Source organism: Cydia splendana, chromosome 17 (assembly GCF_910591565.1).
Source record: "Cydia splendana chromosome 17, ilCydSple1.2, whole genome shotgun sequence".
NCBI classification, from domain to species: Eukaryota; Metazoa; Arthropoda; class Insecta; order Lepidoptera; family Tortricidae; genus Cydia; species Cydia splendana.
In genome coordinates, this window is record NC_085976.1 from 13,305,489 (window position 1) to 13,320,646 (window position 15,158).

The following is a 15,158-nucleotide window of genomic DNA, read 5'->3' on the forward strand; positions in this document are numbered from 1 at the left end:
TGCTTGGTCTATTGAGTTATATATCTGTGGTTTTATGGGAATCATTCTCCAATGACAGTTCTATAACTTACATTAAGATAGCTTCAAGAAAACGCACCGACTTCACGGTTAGTTCACTTAGGCTTTTCAATCGTATAACAAGTACTGTTATTTTATTATGTGCTAATTGCAAAGCGAAAGCTTTTTCCGGCAGTTTCCTGTCGACTTAATCAAACGTGAGAAAGCATTTAAGGCGAGATTCACTCAGAGTGTGTGATTTACTGATTTTGTAAATGGTTTTAGTTTGAAGTAGGTACCTAGTACCTACTTAAAAAAACCTTCCTATAAATTGAATTCCTCAATGGGTCCACAATACATAATAAATACTACACAAATAATAAATGATTGTATGAGCTTCGCTCTGTAGTATAATATCCAAAACATTCTTCATTTCAATTTTTTTTAGCTCGATGAAGAGAAAATTACATAAAATAAACATCAATGATGGCGTCAGGGTTTTTGGGGGATAGTACCTACTGTTGTGTTGTTTTTAACTCAAAATCCACCATATTTTACTCCAGGTCCGATTTTGTCACGACCAGTCACCGTCATTCTCGAGAGTCATCAATATTAGGTATATTTATGACGCTCGGATGACGCCAGAAGACGCTCTCTTGAGGCCTCGTTGCACCAACCACTATTAACTGTCATTTAGCAAGACTGATAAATGTTATTTAGCAGTGAACTATGGAACTTCCCATACAATACAATTTTACGAACGCTTTAAAGGTGACGGACTTTTGGTACAACCGAGGCTTAATCAAACGTACCTTTAACTTTTATGTTTCCTAGTTCTATCGTGTGGTAGGTCTAAACGTGTTTTATCGCTGAATGATTAGACACTGAAAGTACAAGGTATAGAGTTCTAGCCAGATTAATGAGTTGAGCGTCTGGGCGAGCCCGCTTGTACAAAAGAAGTCAATCAGTACCTTAATACTTGATATTGAAATTTTGTTGACACCCGTAAAAATAAATGATAAAATGCGGTGTAGAGATACCTAAGTACTTATGTTATTAGTAAAGAAAATTCTACCAACTATTTTTGTTGATTGATTTGATTTATAGACATAAGAATAACGATTTAGGACATTCAATTTTTGTGACAGTTCTAGACCTATTGGAAAGCTCATCCAAATATTTCTCTTAAGATTACCGATTCTTGACTGTCAGCTTACAAAGATAACGGAGTAAATTATTGTCATTTATTAACACTGAATAAATAAAACGATTAAGTTGTTAAACGACCAACACCAACTTTATTTTACCAATAAATACCAATAAAAGAAAATGCAAATTGATCGTAAACAAGTTAAGGTACTGATAGATAGTGCTACGTCGTACGGTGACTTATGGTCGCCGTCACCGCTGGTCTAACGGAATTTGTCGTTTTCTCCGGTGGTAATGCGAGTAACGCGATGGCAGTGACGAGGCGGGACTGCCGGCCTAGCCAAGGTGACAATCGCTATCGCTTCGACAACGAAACGCTTTGTCTCTCTATCACTCTTTCATATTACGACAGTGACAGTAAAGTTGCGTTTTGATCGCTACGAAGCGTAAGCGATTGGCATGTTGGCTAATACGCGGCCTGGTCAGTAAGTGCAGTCGAGTGCCAAAACTACGGTCGAATACTCTTAGAGATCATTTTTAAACTGCGCGCACCCCAGGAGCACAATGAGCACATTACACCAGCTGAGCAAAGTACATTCATGTGCATTGCGTCTTTAGATTTAAGCGTAGGTGATTTTGCAGGGCAATTTAGTAATAGTAGGTCCCTCATACATCTGTTAAAATTTTTATTTTTCTAACTAACACAAAAGTAAAAGAGTTGGATAAGTATAAACCGATTTCAAAGGCATTTTAAATCTGACCAACGTTTATGAGAATTATGAGTAGTGCTGTTATACTGTTTTAGTTTTACATGCCTTGCATTAACTTGAAGACACATATTTTCAAGTTACGTAATTGTACCTTACACCTGATCTTGTGATTTTTCGTTGGTATCTGCGTTAGGCTTATTGGATTTGAAGGGCATGAAAATTGTTAGGTAACACAATGTGTGTCTGCTATATTCGCAAAACAAAACGTTTATATTGAAGCGCCTCTTTGAATGTAATGTTATCAAATACAACCAACCGTCAATGTTACCAAAAATCAGCTTGCAAAAAATTAAAACAGCAAACAAAACAACCGACCGGACGCATTTTCACAATGTCGGACAGTCGGACACATGCATTGCGACGCGTGCCTCCTGATCCCAATCTAGCATAAGGACACGGAGACGTGAAAGTGGCAAGGACTAGAGATCTGCGAAATCTGTTATAGTGGCGACCGACGGCATGCGGTTTGGAAGTGCGCGAATGTTGAAAAAAAGTAAACTTTTACTGAGAATAGATAACCGTATGGATGAAAGGCATTGCTCCTTGACTAGACAGAGAAACATTACCAAATATGGAATCTTTTTAGCTCCAGATATAAGGCGTGTTCAGTTCAACAACTATTTAAGTCGTTGTCTTCAACATTTTTCTTCCTTGCTTGTTGTCTGATAAAATGAGTAGCGAACGTCACGGTTCTAATAGCAAAATAAATTTATTTACTACCTTTGTATTCTCACGTTTCAACGCGGTAAATAAATTTAATACATGTACAGACCTATGTAAATATAACATTCGGTATTTTGTTCAAAACACAAAACAATTAGGAGTGTAATAGTGGTATGGAATGATATTTAACCTAATAGGAACGCCTGTAGACCATTAATAATTGATTTCTCTTATTGAAGCAAGCGTTAAAAATTGTGTAAGTATTTGTATTCGCCTAGTTTTTTTTACAACAAAACATTTTTTAACCATCTTAACATGTGTAATTTTCTTTTACTCGCTCGACAATTTCCCCACTGCAGTGTAACCTTTGATCCTATATAAAGATGTGATTTAAGCAGACGTGAAGTATACGTGTTCCCGATTATCTAGGCGGGTATCATCCGCCTCCGTTCTTTCCGCGAAATCTCGTAAGTAGATAAACTTTACGTCAACAAAGTCTGGTAATTTTGTAGGCAACTCAATTTATACGGTTATGTCAAAACCTGATCTTTCTCGATTATTTTCTAAAAACATGTTTTTCTCAAAAGGTATTATTTACAAACAAGCTTGGCAATCGAGTATTGCTTTTATTTACTCCGACGTATTTACTGATTACATACTTATTGACCAAAACTGCTGTGTTGTTAGGGTTCCATAGCCATATGGCAAAAAACGGAACCCTTATGGATTCGTCATGTCTGTCTGTCTGTCTGTCTGTCTGTCCGTGTATGTCACAGCTACTTTTTTCCGAAACTATAAGAACTATACTATTGAAACTTGGTAAGTAGATGTATTCTGTGAACCGCATTAAGATTTTCACACAAAATTAGAAAAAAAAAACAATAAATTTTGGGGGTTCCCCATCTATAGAACTGAAACTCGAAAAAGTGTGGGGTATTTATGGATAGGTCTTCAAAAATGATATTGAGGTTCCTAGTATCATTTTTTTCTAAACTGACTAGTTTGCGAGAGAGACACTTCCAAAGTGGTAAAATGTGTCCTCCCCCCCCCTGTAACGTCTAAAATAAGAGAATGATAAAACTAAAAAAAATATATGATGTACATTACCATGCAAACTTCCACCGAAAATTGGTTTGAACGAGATCTAGTAAGTAGTTTTTTTTTAATACGTCATAAATCGTAAACCGCAATTTTATTGTTACTTGCTGCTACGGAACCCTTCATGGGGAGTCCGACTCGCACTTGACCGCTTTTTTTTTAGCTAATCTTATAGCTACTTTCATTACCCTTCAATATCATAGTGGCCGACGGTTGAGTGATACCTACTCGTACTATAATATTGCATTACGTCTACAATTCTTTTCTTCACGGTTTTAAAAAACATCAGATAATTAACAATCATTTTGTTTCTAATCCCTTTAAGAGGATAGTGGACGCCTGCTTCTCAATACAACAGTAGTTCCCATTTTCCTCTTTGGATATTAATATTATGGAAAATATTTATATAAAATTTGATGTATATTAAGAGTTTAGTCAAACAAAAGGGACGATTAACTTTTTTAGATTATTTGATAAGAGTTAAGAGTAAAATTAAATTCCACAATAATTCAAATATCTAAAACAAATATAAGTAAACAGAGTCTGTACAAAACGGACTGGGCGTAACATTGTTATTGTCAATATTTTATATACGATTATTGGTTACCAGCGAAATTTAGTACGAAACAGAGAGCATAAGAGCTATCATTACATCCTTCAACGTACCTTACCAGTAGAGATGGGTCGCGGGTATTTACCCAATTTACCCACCCAGGTAAATACCCGGTAAATACCCATCTACCCGGTATTTACCCGTATCTACCCAAATGGACGGGTAGATTCATTTCTTGTTGCACATGTCGATTTGTGTTAAAGTGGAGATATAAACCGAGTTAATGGCTGTAATTATTGTGTGACATTTAAAATGAAATCGTTTAGTTGCAGTTGCAGTTGTAACTAATTAATTTTTAGTACAATTTTGATAAATATTAAAAAAAAGGCCGTCATAAGAGTATTTTTTTTTAGACTTGAGTAAATTATCGTACTTATACGTTGATAATACACATTCCAACTTCGGTCAGCGGGGGGTGTGGTTGGGGGGAGGGGGGCAAAAGTGAACTATTTCATATTTCTTGGAATCTGTCATTAATATCGAAAAGTGTTGTATGTACAAACTAAAGTAGACATAATTTTCTACAAAAAAGGTTATATACATTTTTGTCCTAAAACTAACTGTGTTTGACTTATAAGCTTCACAAGTTGGGATATTGCACAATTTTTTTTTATTATCATTCATAAGTATTCTTTATTTTCATCTTTCTAATGTATATTAAAAGCATTTTAAAACATTTCCGGAAGCCAGGGAATGATTTTACACGATTTTCATAATTGGACTGATATGTTAAAATCGAACTTCACCTCATAGCAACCTTTTCGTAATTAGTTTGAACATACATTTTATGTAACATTATAAAAAAATACTGAAATTAATCTTATTTATACTCACATACCATTAAACACATCAAATTTAGGAGAAAAACTAAAATACCCGCGTATTTACCCGCGGGTAGGTAAATATCGGGTATTTACCGGGTAAATACCCGCTCTCGGGTATTTACCCGGGTAGTTACCCATCTCTACTTACCAGTAAAACTATGATCCAGAAAACTTCAAAAACTGTACGTGCTTAGAGATCAACTTACTCTGGTGGGTACCTGGTCAGGTGTTTCGGTAAGGGTTTGGAAGATCAGAATCAAGACGCGTACATTACACGGTTTGTGGTAGCATTTCGGGGATTTATCGATTTGGGCCCGATTTTAAAGACGTGCATCGGTGTAGGCACGCACCCGATTTCATAGCTTATGATTGGATAGCGGTACACGTACCACAGGGGCTGATTTGTATTGGTTTTTGAGTTAGGTCTGGATTTGGTTTTTAGTGTTCCGTACAAAACTTTGTTCACGGTATACTTATGGGATCACTTATATGTAACAGTATCTAGAAATAAATACCGTACCGTATTCTTGCATAAAAGTACATAATTATTCAATTTGAGTTTTCAAAGCTCACATGGTACCAACCTTGGGATTGATCAAAATACTCATTAACTAGGTATGTATCTGGAAATGAACGTATATTCATAAAATTATTGTAACAGACTTTTAGTCTACCTACTCTATTAGAAAATTGAGTTCTTTCTATAAAAAAAAATCTAAATTTGCTCCAGATTTCAAGATGCGATGTCATGGATTAAAAAAATACAAAGAAATTAGATTTATAGCGATAAAAATAAACTTCAAAATGGATGACCGGTCTCTATTACAGGACACGAGAGAAAGGAAATGGTCAACAAATAAAAAAAATGGCCAAGTAAGTCTGTTTTACATTTAAATATGACTCATCTCACGCACTGCCCATCAATTTAATGTACCTAATCGGACTAATCGGTATGATATTATATAAGTGTATTTTTTTCTATGGTGATATAAACTTTATATTGTGTGTTTTTGCAGCTGCCAAATAAATAACTATCTACCGATCTATATTTTGGGAACACATCGGTGTTGCAAATCAGTAATTTTTTTAAATAAATACGTTCTCTTATTTTATCATATTTTTTACAAGTTTTGGGTCATATTTCTTTCCCTTTAGTTCTCGGTAATCAACTGTTATATTTAGCCCCTTTTGTTGGTTGTGTTTACTGTTGTTTTGACCAAATTCGCCGTCCATCCGGAAGGCTCAGCTTATTGAATAAAGTTTGCGATATTATTTTCTGTTTTTTGGCGCAAGAAACAACTTCAGTGACCGACATGCAAAATTTTTGGGGCAAAAAAATAAACGATGCGAATTCTGCAGGCTGCCCACTTCGGTTACCTTGATGAACCGTTACCTACTGTGGGTTTAATTAGTGCAATACGTAAAAGGAATGAAATTACAGTATAAAAAACTTCAGGTTTTAAAACAAATTAAATAATACGACAGTTTGTTTTAACGGTTGAATAATACATATTTTCTTTTTATCTGAATGTAATTAACTGCCTTTATATCCTGCTGTCATATCCATAGGAGCGAACAAATAACTCACAAATACATATCTACATGGCATTTGGTGCATGTTAAGACATTTTGAACACCTTAGATTGTATTCGTAGATTCAGATATCTATTAACCTACCTAAACATTTTATTTTTATCTACCTAATTCCAAACAGGCGAATTTTAATAAAAAATCTTACGTTCGGAAAAGTAAAATCGGTGCTACAAATATTTAGGAGATGACATAATTAGACCGTAGCCAAGAACTTTTGAGGTATTACTTGAAATGAAAAACAGTCGTAGCATGTAGTGAACTGTAAAAAAAGCTTTCGTGGTATTCATGCGAAATTTCATATTACACAACTGTAAGTATAGTATTGTAGAGGGCTGCGCGCGCGCCCCGGCGAGCGGCGCCGGCGCAGTCCCGCTCGTATCGTCGCCGCGGCCGCACGCGCGATGGCCCGCCTCAACGTTCTGTTCGCGTTCGCCGTGCTCGCCGCGTTTGTCGCGTCCGCCGTCGCCGAACCCCCGCATCCGCGCCTCATTGACTTCAACCCCTGGGCATGGCTCCCTACCAACAGGAACCGATCCCCTGCCATCATGGACTACTTCTTCCCACCCTCCCGAACACCCAAACAATCCATGCTAGACCCACCCGCTGACCGTACACCCCCACAAACAACAATAACTACCGTTGAACCCACCACCATCGAAGAACGAACGACCCTACGTAAAACCACTAAAACAAAAACAACACCCGCGATCCATTCCACCGCAACTATTCAACCGAAAACTAAAAAAGTAGCCCATAAAGCGCCGGAAACTACGGTGGAATTCAAAACTCAAACCACTAAAATTGAATCACCAGTTCCGACCAAAGACGCGACTATTCCATCCACTTATCGGCCGACGAAGCATTACACGATACGGCCGGTCGTGCGGACGACGGAAACGCCAACCGTCCAAGATACAGAGACGACATTGAACACGGATAGTACGGAGACAGTTTCCGAGTACGACACTTCGGGAACGACGGCCGAAGGGCCGAAGGATACTGCGCCGACTTTGAGCACTGGAACCGAATCCAGGGCCACGGATCCTGGGACGAGTACTGCCACCGTGGAGTCCAGCACGCAGCCGGAGACCACCGTCTCGGACTCCGCAGACAGCCGCGAGGGCTACCTCCCCCTCCGCGACAAACCCGCGCAGAACAACGTCAAGATCAACGATCAAACCAAAAAAGAGGTCAGTGATTCAAACGTTGTTTTTCCTAATCAGTTACACTCTAATAGCCAAAGCTTTCCTAGTTTTTACGGGCACTGAATTCTATCATTAGTGTCGATTTAACGGCGTGGCCCTAAACGTAAATAATGTTCGCACTTTGCGCAAAATATGTTCTAACACGGGCGTAAATTGCTGGGAAGAGCTGTGATATCACCCTCCGCTGTCAGTTCATAGTCAGCACATAAATATCGCCTAATGAGCCCTTAGAGAAAGGTTACTGTGCATTCAACAGAAATGCTTTCCCACATTAATTGTGCAAATTGATATGAATTATTTATTCCTTAGCAGCTCTATCTGGTTGCCTGGAATGGTAGAAAAAGGTTCTACGATAAAAACGGGCTATGTTACGCTTTGTAGACATTTGTAGCCTAGAGCATTAATCGTAAATTGCTCGCTGCGTGATATTCTGAATAAGACAGTTTAATCAATGATGCCGTTTACCTGCCACGGGTCATCGCGTAAACATAATGAACTCAAACCAAATAGTGTTTTCTTTGATAGGAAAGTGAAAAACGCAATTTCTCATGTAGAGTTTTCTAAAACGTTTAGTTGTAATTATTCGTTACATGAGCTAACACTGTTTAAACAGCGAACTAAATTGCTAAAATATGCGGACTTCATACTCCGACTATTTCGCCAACATTCCATTATCCATAATTACTCAAAAATTAAAATAACAATGGGAAACATTCAGGAGTAAGTTAAACAAAAAACGAAGTAATTATGGTGTAGGAACTTCTATTTTCAGTCATTAGGCTCCGCTTGTAAGCCCGGACGCGGAACTTGTCGGAACAATATGCTTACCAAGACAATGTAATAGATTATCCACAAGAGCAATACCTGAGACATTATTTTGTGTTAAGATAAGTGATTTTTTAATTAAAATGAACAATTATACATATGCTTTCGTATTATTTGCATTTCATATCATTTGATAATAAATCAGTTGCCAGCAGTTATAGCTACGAAAAATTTCTAATGAAATTCGGCAATGAAAGAATTACATAAATACTATTTATTTTATTTTTGGACACTACGCGTAATAGATGAACCGGAACGCAAAAGTTTACGCCTTGTAGCCATCATTATGATCACATGACAGAATAATGCCATCGAGTAAATGAAAATAAATTTAACTTTACAAAAATTGTAAAAAAGTGCTTCATAATGAATGTCTATAAAACCGACGTTCAATTGTTGCCTATAAATATATACAGGCGGTATCGAGCACAAACTATCGAAATACCGCGAATATCAATAACGTCTTACATAAATCATTTTCCATCCATCAAATACTGTGAAAGATCATAAGAAAAAACAATGTCTAATCACATCGCGCGGTACTTTCCTGTCATTAGTTACTTTGTGGTCGCCAAACTAGTCGCCCGCAAAAATTTGTCCGGCAACAAATTTACTTTGGTTAAAGACGCTATTCTTTAGGAAAACTTTCTCTCTTATGCAGTTAATCTATCATGGTTAATGAATGAACGGGCATTTTCTTAACTTTGAAAGTTCTTTTGTTGCACTCAGACATAGCTGTCACTTAATTGGTTTCAGGATGTTAGGATCTGGACAAAAGAATTCCTCTTTCAAATTATCTTTAGGAATAACATGTCTATGAGTTTACTAAGTTAATCATCATCATTGGCCTTTGAGTCTATTACAGACTATACAAGCAGTGTCAGGTAGGGAGACAACGTTTTAACGTTAGAAAAAAAAATAAGTTAATAGAAGACTAATATTGATTCGTACAGTTCGCTGTGAATACAGTGAAAGCTCCTTTTTGAGCTGAAAATGTTATAACAATATGAATTCTTTGAACTTTGAAGATGTGAATTGTGAATGATTGACAACATTAATTTGGGTGAAACTGGAGTGATAGCATCATGGGAAAAAATGATCTCGTTAAACTGCGTTAATTGAATCAAAGCGCGGTTCGTCTCGAATAAATCTCACTTTCGCGAGGTGAAGTAAATATTTAAAAAGGTCGCATCGTTACTAATCGTGCCTAATTAATCAGTAAGCAAGGTAGAAAGTCCAAGTAATAGATACTTGCTATCTATCTATTGCGAATTAGAAGAGAAAGGGGCTTAGTACCTTACGTAGGTACCGAGAACTAGGTTGTACTCGCCGTAAACAGAAATTGCACCGACGAAAGTGTTTCGGAAGGGAGTTGAAATACCAATAATTTTAACATTGTAACGATAATAGCTTAAGTATCGTTGGATAGACATGAAATCAATTCTCTAACGTACTTTGCCGATGTTACGACTTTGATATGGTCATAACCTCTTTCAAACACACACAATTTAAATATTTTATGCATCCAATAGATACCACAAGAGTGCATGTCCATTTTGAAGACTGTTTTACCTATTTAACACAGATTACGTCGGATGGACCCTTAGGTTTTACAGCTTTAGTGGTCAAAGTCATATAAAAAGAAAGTTCCGTATTGTTTTTTCGCCGTTGTAATGTTGATCAAATCTTCGCACAGTGGTTAGATTTTCATCTGACATTTCACACTTGGTCATAACAAGTGAAAGTTTCATAGTTTCCTCGTTTGTCTCCGGATAACAATTATCGATTTGTCGCTAGGTCGTTACATTAACGAGAACCTCTGCCCCGGAATATTTCACTTTTGCCTTGGAAAGTGACTTACATTTTCTTGCAAATGTAGCTGCCAATCTTTGCATATAAATACAATTACTCGTATTATGAAACAGATTTAGCCGACGAGTCAGCATTGTGTGTTTTGTTTTATTTAAGTAAATAGGCTTGGCTTGGCTAGACAGATACGCTAGCAAATATTCTAATGTTAATATATTATATCGCGGCGGCGTGTAATCATCAACTTACCTCTCCAGCAACTATATAATAGCCGGCATAATGATATAAGTAGGTAGGTAATATTAATATTAAATTTAATAGTGGCTATCGTGCGTTCAATAGGAAATTGCACAGATGTTTACTCAATAGGTGAAAATGAATAAATAGTTATCGAAAAAGTTCTTAATACAGAAGATTTACATGTGCTTTCTTTGGACAACTGATTTATAACATTTATGAAACAATACTGTTAAATTTTACTACATATTCATCGTCGAAGACGCTGTATCAATGCCAATTGCCCTTTTTAACCTGCCTAGGTCTCCCCCTACTTTAAAGCGCATGCAATGTGTGTTATTAGAGCGAAGTAAGAAAATATCGAATGGTGTGACAGGATCTCATTACCATGATAGTGTGAGTGGCAATATCAGATCAGGCTGCTTAAAACCAGAGACTAATAATTAATATGAACAGTCTGTACCCAAAGAGTCTCGTGCCCTATTCGACTTGTAGTTGGCGCCAGTCGGCGAGGTGACAGACACAAATAATGGTGCTTTGACCTTCACTTATAACCATAACGCCATCTAGAGACCGTTATAAAAGTAAAAATGTTTGGCGTTACAAATAAGTGCGTAAACCTACACCTGTATTTTTAATTTACGAAGTTCATTACGTATATACAGGTGTATACCCATGTAAAGTCCGTTACTCTAGTTTTCATCGACTTGGCAGTTACAAAGAATAAAAGCGCCAAAAGCGCCATATTTGACGTTGTACTTGCCGTAGTCGGACATCATAAAACGAAACCTCATTAAGGGTCGCTTGCACCAAACTGTTTGTTATCCTTAAAGACTTCGCTAAATTTTATTGTATAGAAACTTTCATAATAAACCGCCGCGGCGCGCCGGTTGACGTTGATCAGTCTGTCAAATGCGGATGATGCAATTGGCACTAAATGTGTTGATTTTAGCAGTGTGTATAAATTACATGTCTCTGTTTAAACTAAAATAAAGCCACCGAGCGTCGTCGGCGCTAGCTAATGATATCCTCCAACTTCTTATTGGTTTATTTACGAGCATGATGGAATGCAAAATGCAGTATGAAAGTACCTATTCCAGAGAATATTTTATCATAACTTTTTAATGGTCTTACCGTGTTTTATTCCGCGCAAGAGTTCTATCTCGAATCTTGCTTAAATGGACGCCGAGACGTAAATAACTTAATAAACTCGACTGGACTCGCAGGGTACTAGTTATTCAATATTATGGAAATAGAGTTGCGTAAGCTTGCGAGTGAAAATTGCAAATAAAAGTAAAGAAAATAAGTTTATGAAATAAAGTACTTTGCAGTATCCTGCAATGGTAGCAGCGGGCAAAAATAAAAGATACTTATGTCTTCAATAGTATATTTCTAGTTCTAGTAAAGGCACATAGTCTTAGTCTTGTGTTCTAACTTTAAGCTTTAACTGGGCTTGTGTATAAATAAGCAAATTTTAAGCAAGGATGGATGGAATTGGTAACTTAAATAGAACCTTCTGTAGACAACAATTCTACGACAGCTAAAATGATAGTTACTCAACTCACTACTTACACACTGCATTGTAGGTACTATGTGCTGGCTGAAAATGAATACATTTTACGATAACCACCGTAATTTGTAGGACGAAGTTCCCAAATTAAACAGGCACAGGGGTACACGCATTTAAAGTTAGTAGGAAGAAAATAAGGAGGTAAATAATTACTAATAACATTATAAGAAAAAGTAGAGTATAATATTTGTATCAAAGACGCCGTCGAAATTACGTTTGTAAACCCCTGCTTTAACGTTGGTTTACTATTGTAATCTCGCTCCTTACGGTCTTGAAGCACTTAGCACAAAAGTTATTGGGCTGTAAGCGAAAGATACGGGTTCATATAGTCGCTGTGTGATTGCACATTCTCTATTACACACCCTTGCTTCATGGGAAATTGGATTTTCAGGATAGAGGGGATTGTGACAATTATTTTGTTAGATCCATTGGCAATTTAGTTAGGTTTTAGTTAGGTCTGAATTTAATACTTAATAGTGATTCATTTGCAAGATTCGTCTCTTCGAATGCAGCGTATATTTCTGAAGGTTAATTATTCAGATTTTTTTTACATTATCAACCAAAGTGACCTATAAGTCACATAGGTACAGTCAGCATGAATAAAATAATATTGAAATTGAATAATAAAAAATGTTGTTTTTGCTTTGTCCAATTTCTATTTTCGTGTTATTTTATTCCAATCAGTTGGCTGATAGATGACAAAAAAACCGGTGGGAACCTGTGGAATCTATGGAAATACTTTGAAAAAGCAGCAATCATTATGAAAAGAAAAAAGAAAAGGCATAAGCATCAATAATTTCAGTAGCACGTTTTTCGAAACGCTTCGCTGCTGCAAAAAGTTGTCGCATGCTTCGAAGCTTAAGCATCGTCAAGAAAAAGCAAGTTTATACTCGTAATGAAGGGCTTTCGACAAATGACGGTGGTACAGGTAATAATATAAATCTCGTCAACAGATGTGGAATGATTGAGATGGATCTCGTGCCGCGAGATTTGAACATCAGTCGCGTGAGGCGACGTGACGCTTTACTTAAGCGGTTTATATACGTCATAATGACTGAATGAATTACGATTGTTAGCAAAGTTGTTTCATATTGGGGTACGTGGCCTTATGGTATCATGACAGTACTGGGATAAACAGTATACTTGGTGGGCGCGTCGACGATTGCAGTATCTATATACAGGTGATAAAAGGAGCAACAAAACGCACCGCAGAAACACTTTGAGATATACAAGTGAATATAACCTTTGCATGGTTCCATTGTTACAGACCAATATCTTTTGTATGATCAATAGTAGCGTAGTATTTATGCTTTATTTATTTCTTACAAATACATAAGTTTTTGACTCAACTAATGAGTAACTAATGAGAGATAACTAATGAGGCTTGCAGCAGCTTGCAGCGCATTTATGAATAACGCCTTTATTATTTACTAAGTAAGTCAAAGTTCTTAGGCTACCTTATAAAACTACCTAAGAAGCTAATTTGAAGTTTGTTCATTCGAAACTGTAGAGCTGCTCATCCAAATAGATGAAAGTATTTATTTGTTTGAACAGTATATTGATTATGAGTGTTTCTATGTTTTAATAAGACTAGAATTTTGAATTTAAGTATGATTTATTTATTTTATGACATCGTGTAACCTTCGTCTGAAGAAGCCAAATTTAAAAGCTGTCCTCTAAATGTGAGTTTGAAATCATAATTTAAGAATATTAATAGCTCCACTTAATCGAGAACCACCCTTTTAAAGAGGCTCGCTTTAATTGAAATTAATGAATCTTTGCATTCATCAGATTAAATCTAAGGATTACAAGATGAAAAATAGTTTTATTTCAAACTCTCGTGGAATGCAAAGAATCTTCGCAGCTGAGACTCGATTCCAATTAGATATGTAAATTCTGCAAATCCTTTTACTTTCGCGAATTAATAACGTAAGTGAGAATTTTAGAATATTCCTCAATTAATCTATGCATTACATCACCATCGCTATTTATTTCTTGTTGAATAATTACAAAGTGCATAGCATGGAGCAACTTCAACTTTTAACAACATAATTGGATTAAACGAGATAAAAAGTTAAAAGAAGATTTAACCGAGAGCGTGTCACTTGCAATAACGACACGCAATTTTATAACTCACTCAAAAACTCTAACACTTTACGTAAAACGTGAAAAATTACGTGAACCTGCGTCCAATGACATAAACGATTCGTCGGACCCAATTAAAGATGGCGTTACGTGATGTACCGGTACCGGTATCTCGGTACATTTGGCACGCGATCGCATATTGCTAAGAAGATGTGTAGTTCCCAACGCTTGCCGGATCGCTTAGGTTAGGGTTAGGTAAACCAGTATTACTTATTTTAACTTGGAGGTCTATTTGTGACATTATTTGAAATGCATCTGGCTCATGTATACCAATACAATGGCGCGAGAAGCGTTACAAGTGGACTTGTTTCCAAGGATTGTTATAACCGGCTTGGTAAACGTAAAATCAGGAGTATAACTTTATAAAGCGGACCACTATTCGGAGGGTCCAAACGTGTTTAAAACCCAAAACTAGGTAATTTAACTAATATTATTTATATGGAATATTATTGATAGGCCAGGTCAGGTTTTCATAGACCGATTCTAGCGATTCTACGTTTAGTTCGCGTATTCGGATTATGAAAACGCGATATACCTAGGTACTTACGGCTTACTGTTTTTTTTCGACTCGCGACATTTCAATTTTATTGTTACTACTCTGAAGGCCAAAGTATATTGGTTCTGGAGCCCGCTTCGCGTGCCTGTGCTTTCATACAACCA

The 15,158-nt window shown here is 36.7% G+C and overlaps 2 protein-coding genes across 2 annotated transcripts in view; one reads left to right on the top strand and one right to left on the bottom strand.

The window, feature by feature from the left end:
* Positions 1-15,158, bottom strand: part of LOC134798836 (elongation factor-like GTPase 1) — a 239,909-nt gene that overhangs the window by 108,470 nt on the left and 116,281 nt on the right. The gene's annotated exons all lie outside the window — the stretch shown is intronic.
* Positions 6,995-15,158, top strand: part of LOC134798842 (dystroglycan 1) — a 116,347-nt gene continuing 108,183 nt past the window's right edge. Inside the window, exon 1 of the mRNA XM_063771231.1 lies at positions 6,995-7,897. Within this exon, the coding sequence (XP_063627301.1) occupies positions 7,109-7,897 (789 nt within the window). The 5' untranslated portion in view covers positions 6,995-7,108. The remainder of the gene's footprint in view (positions 7,898-15,158) is intronic.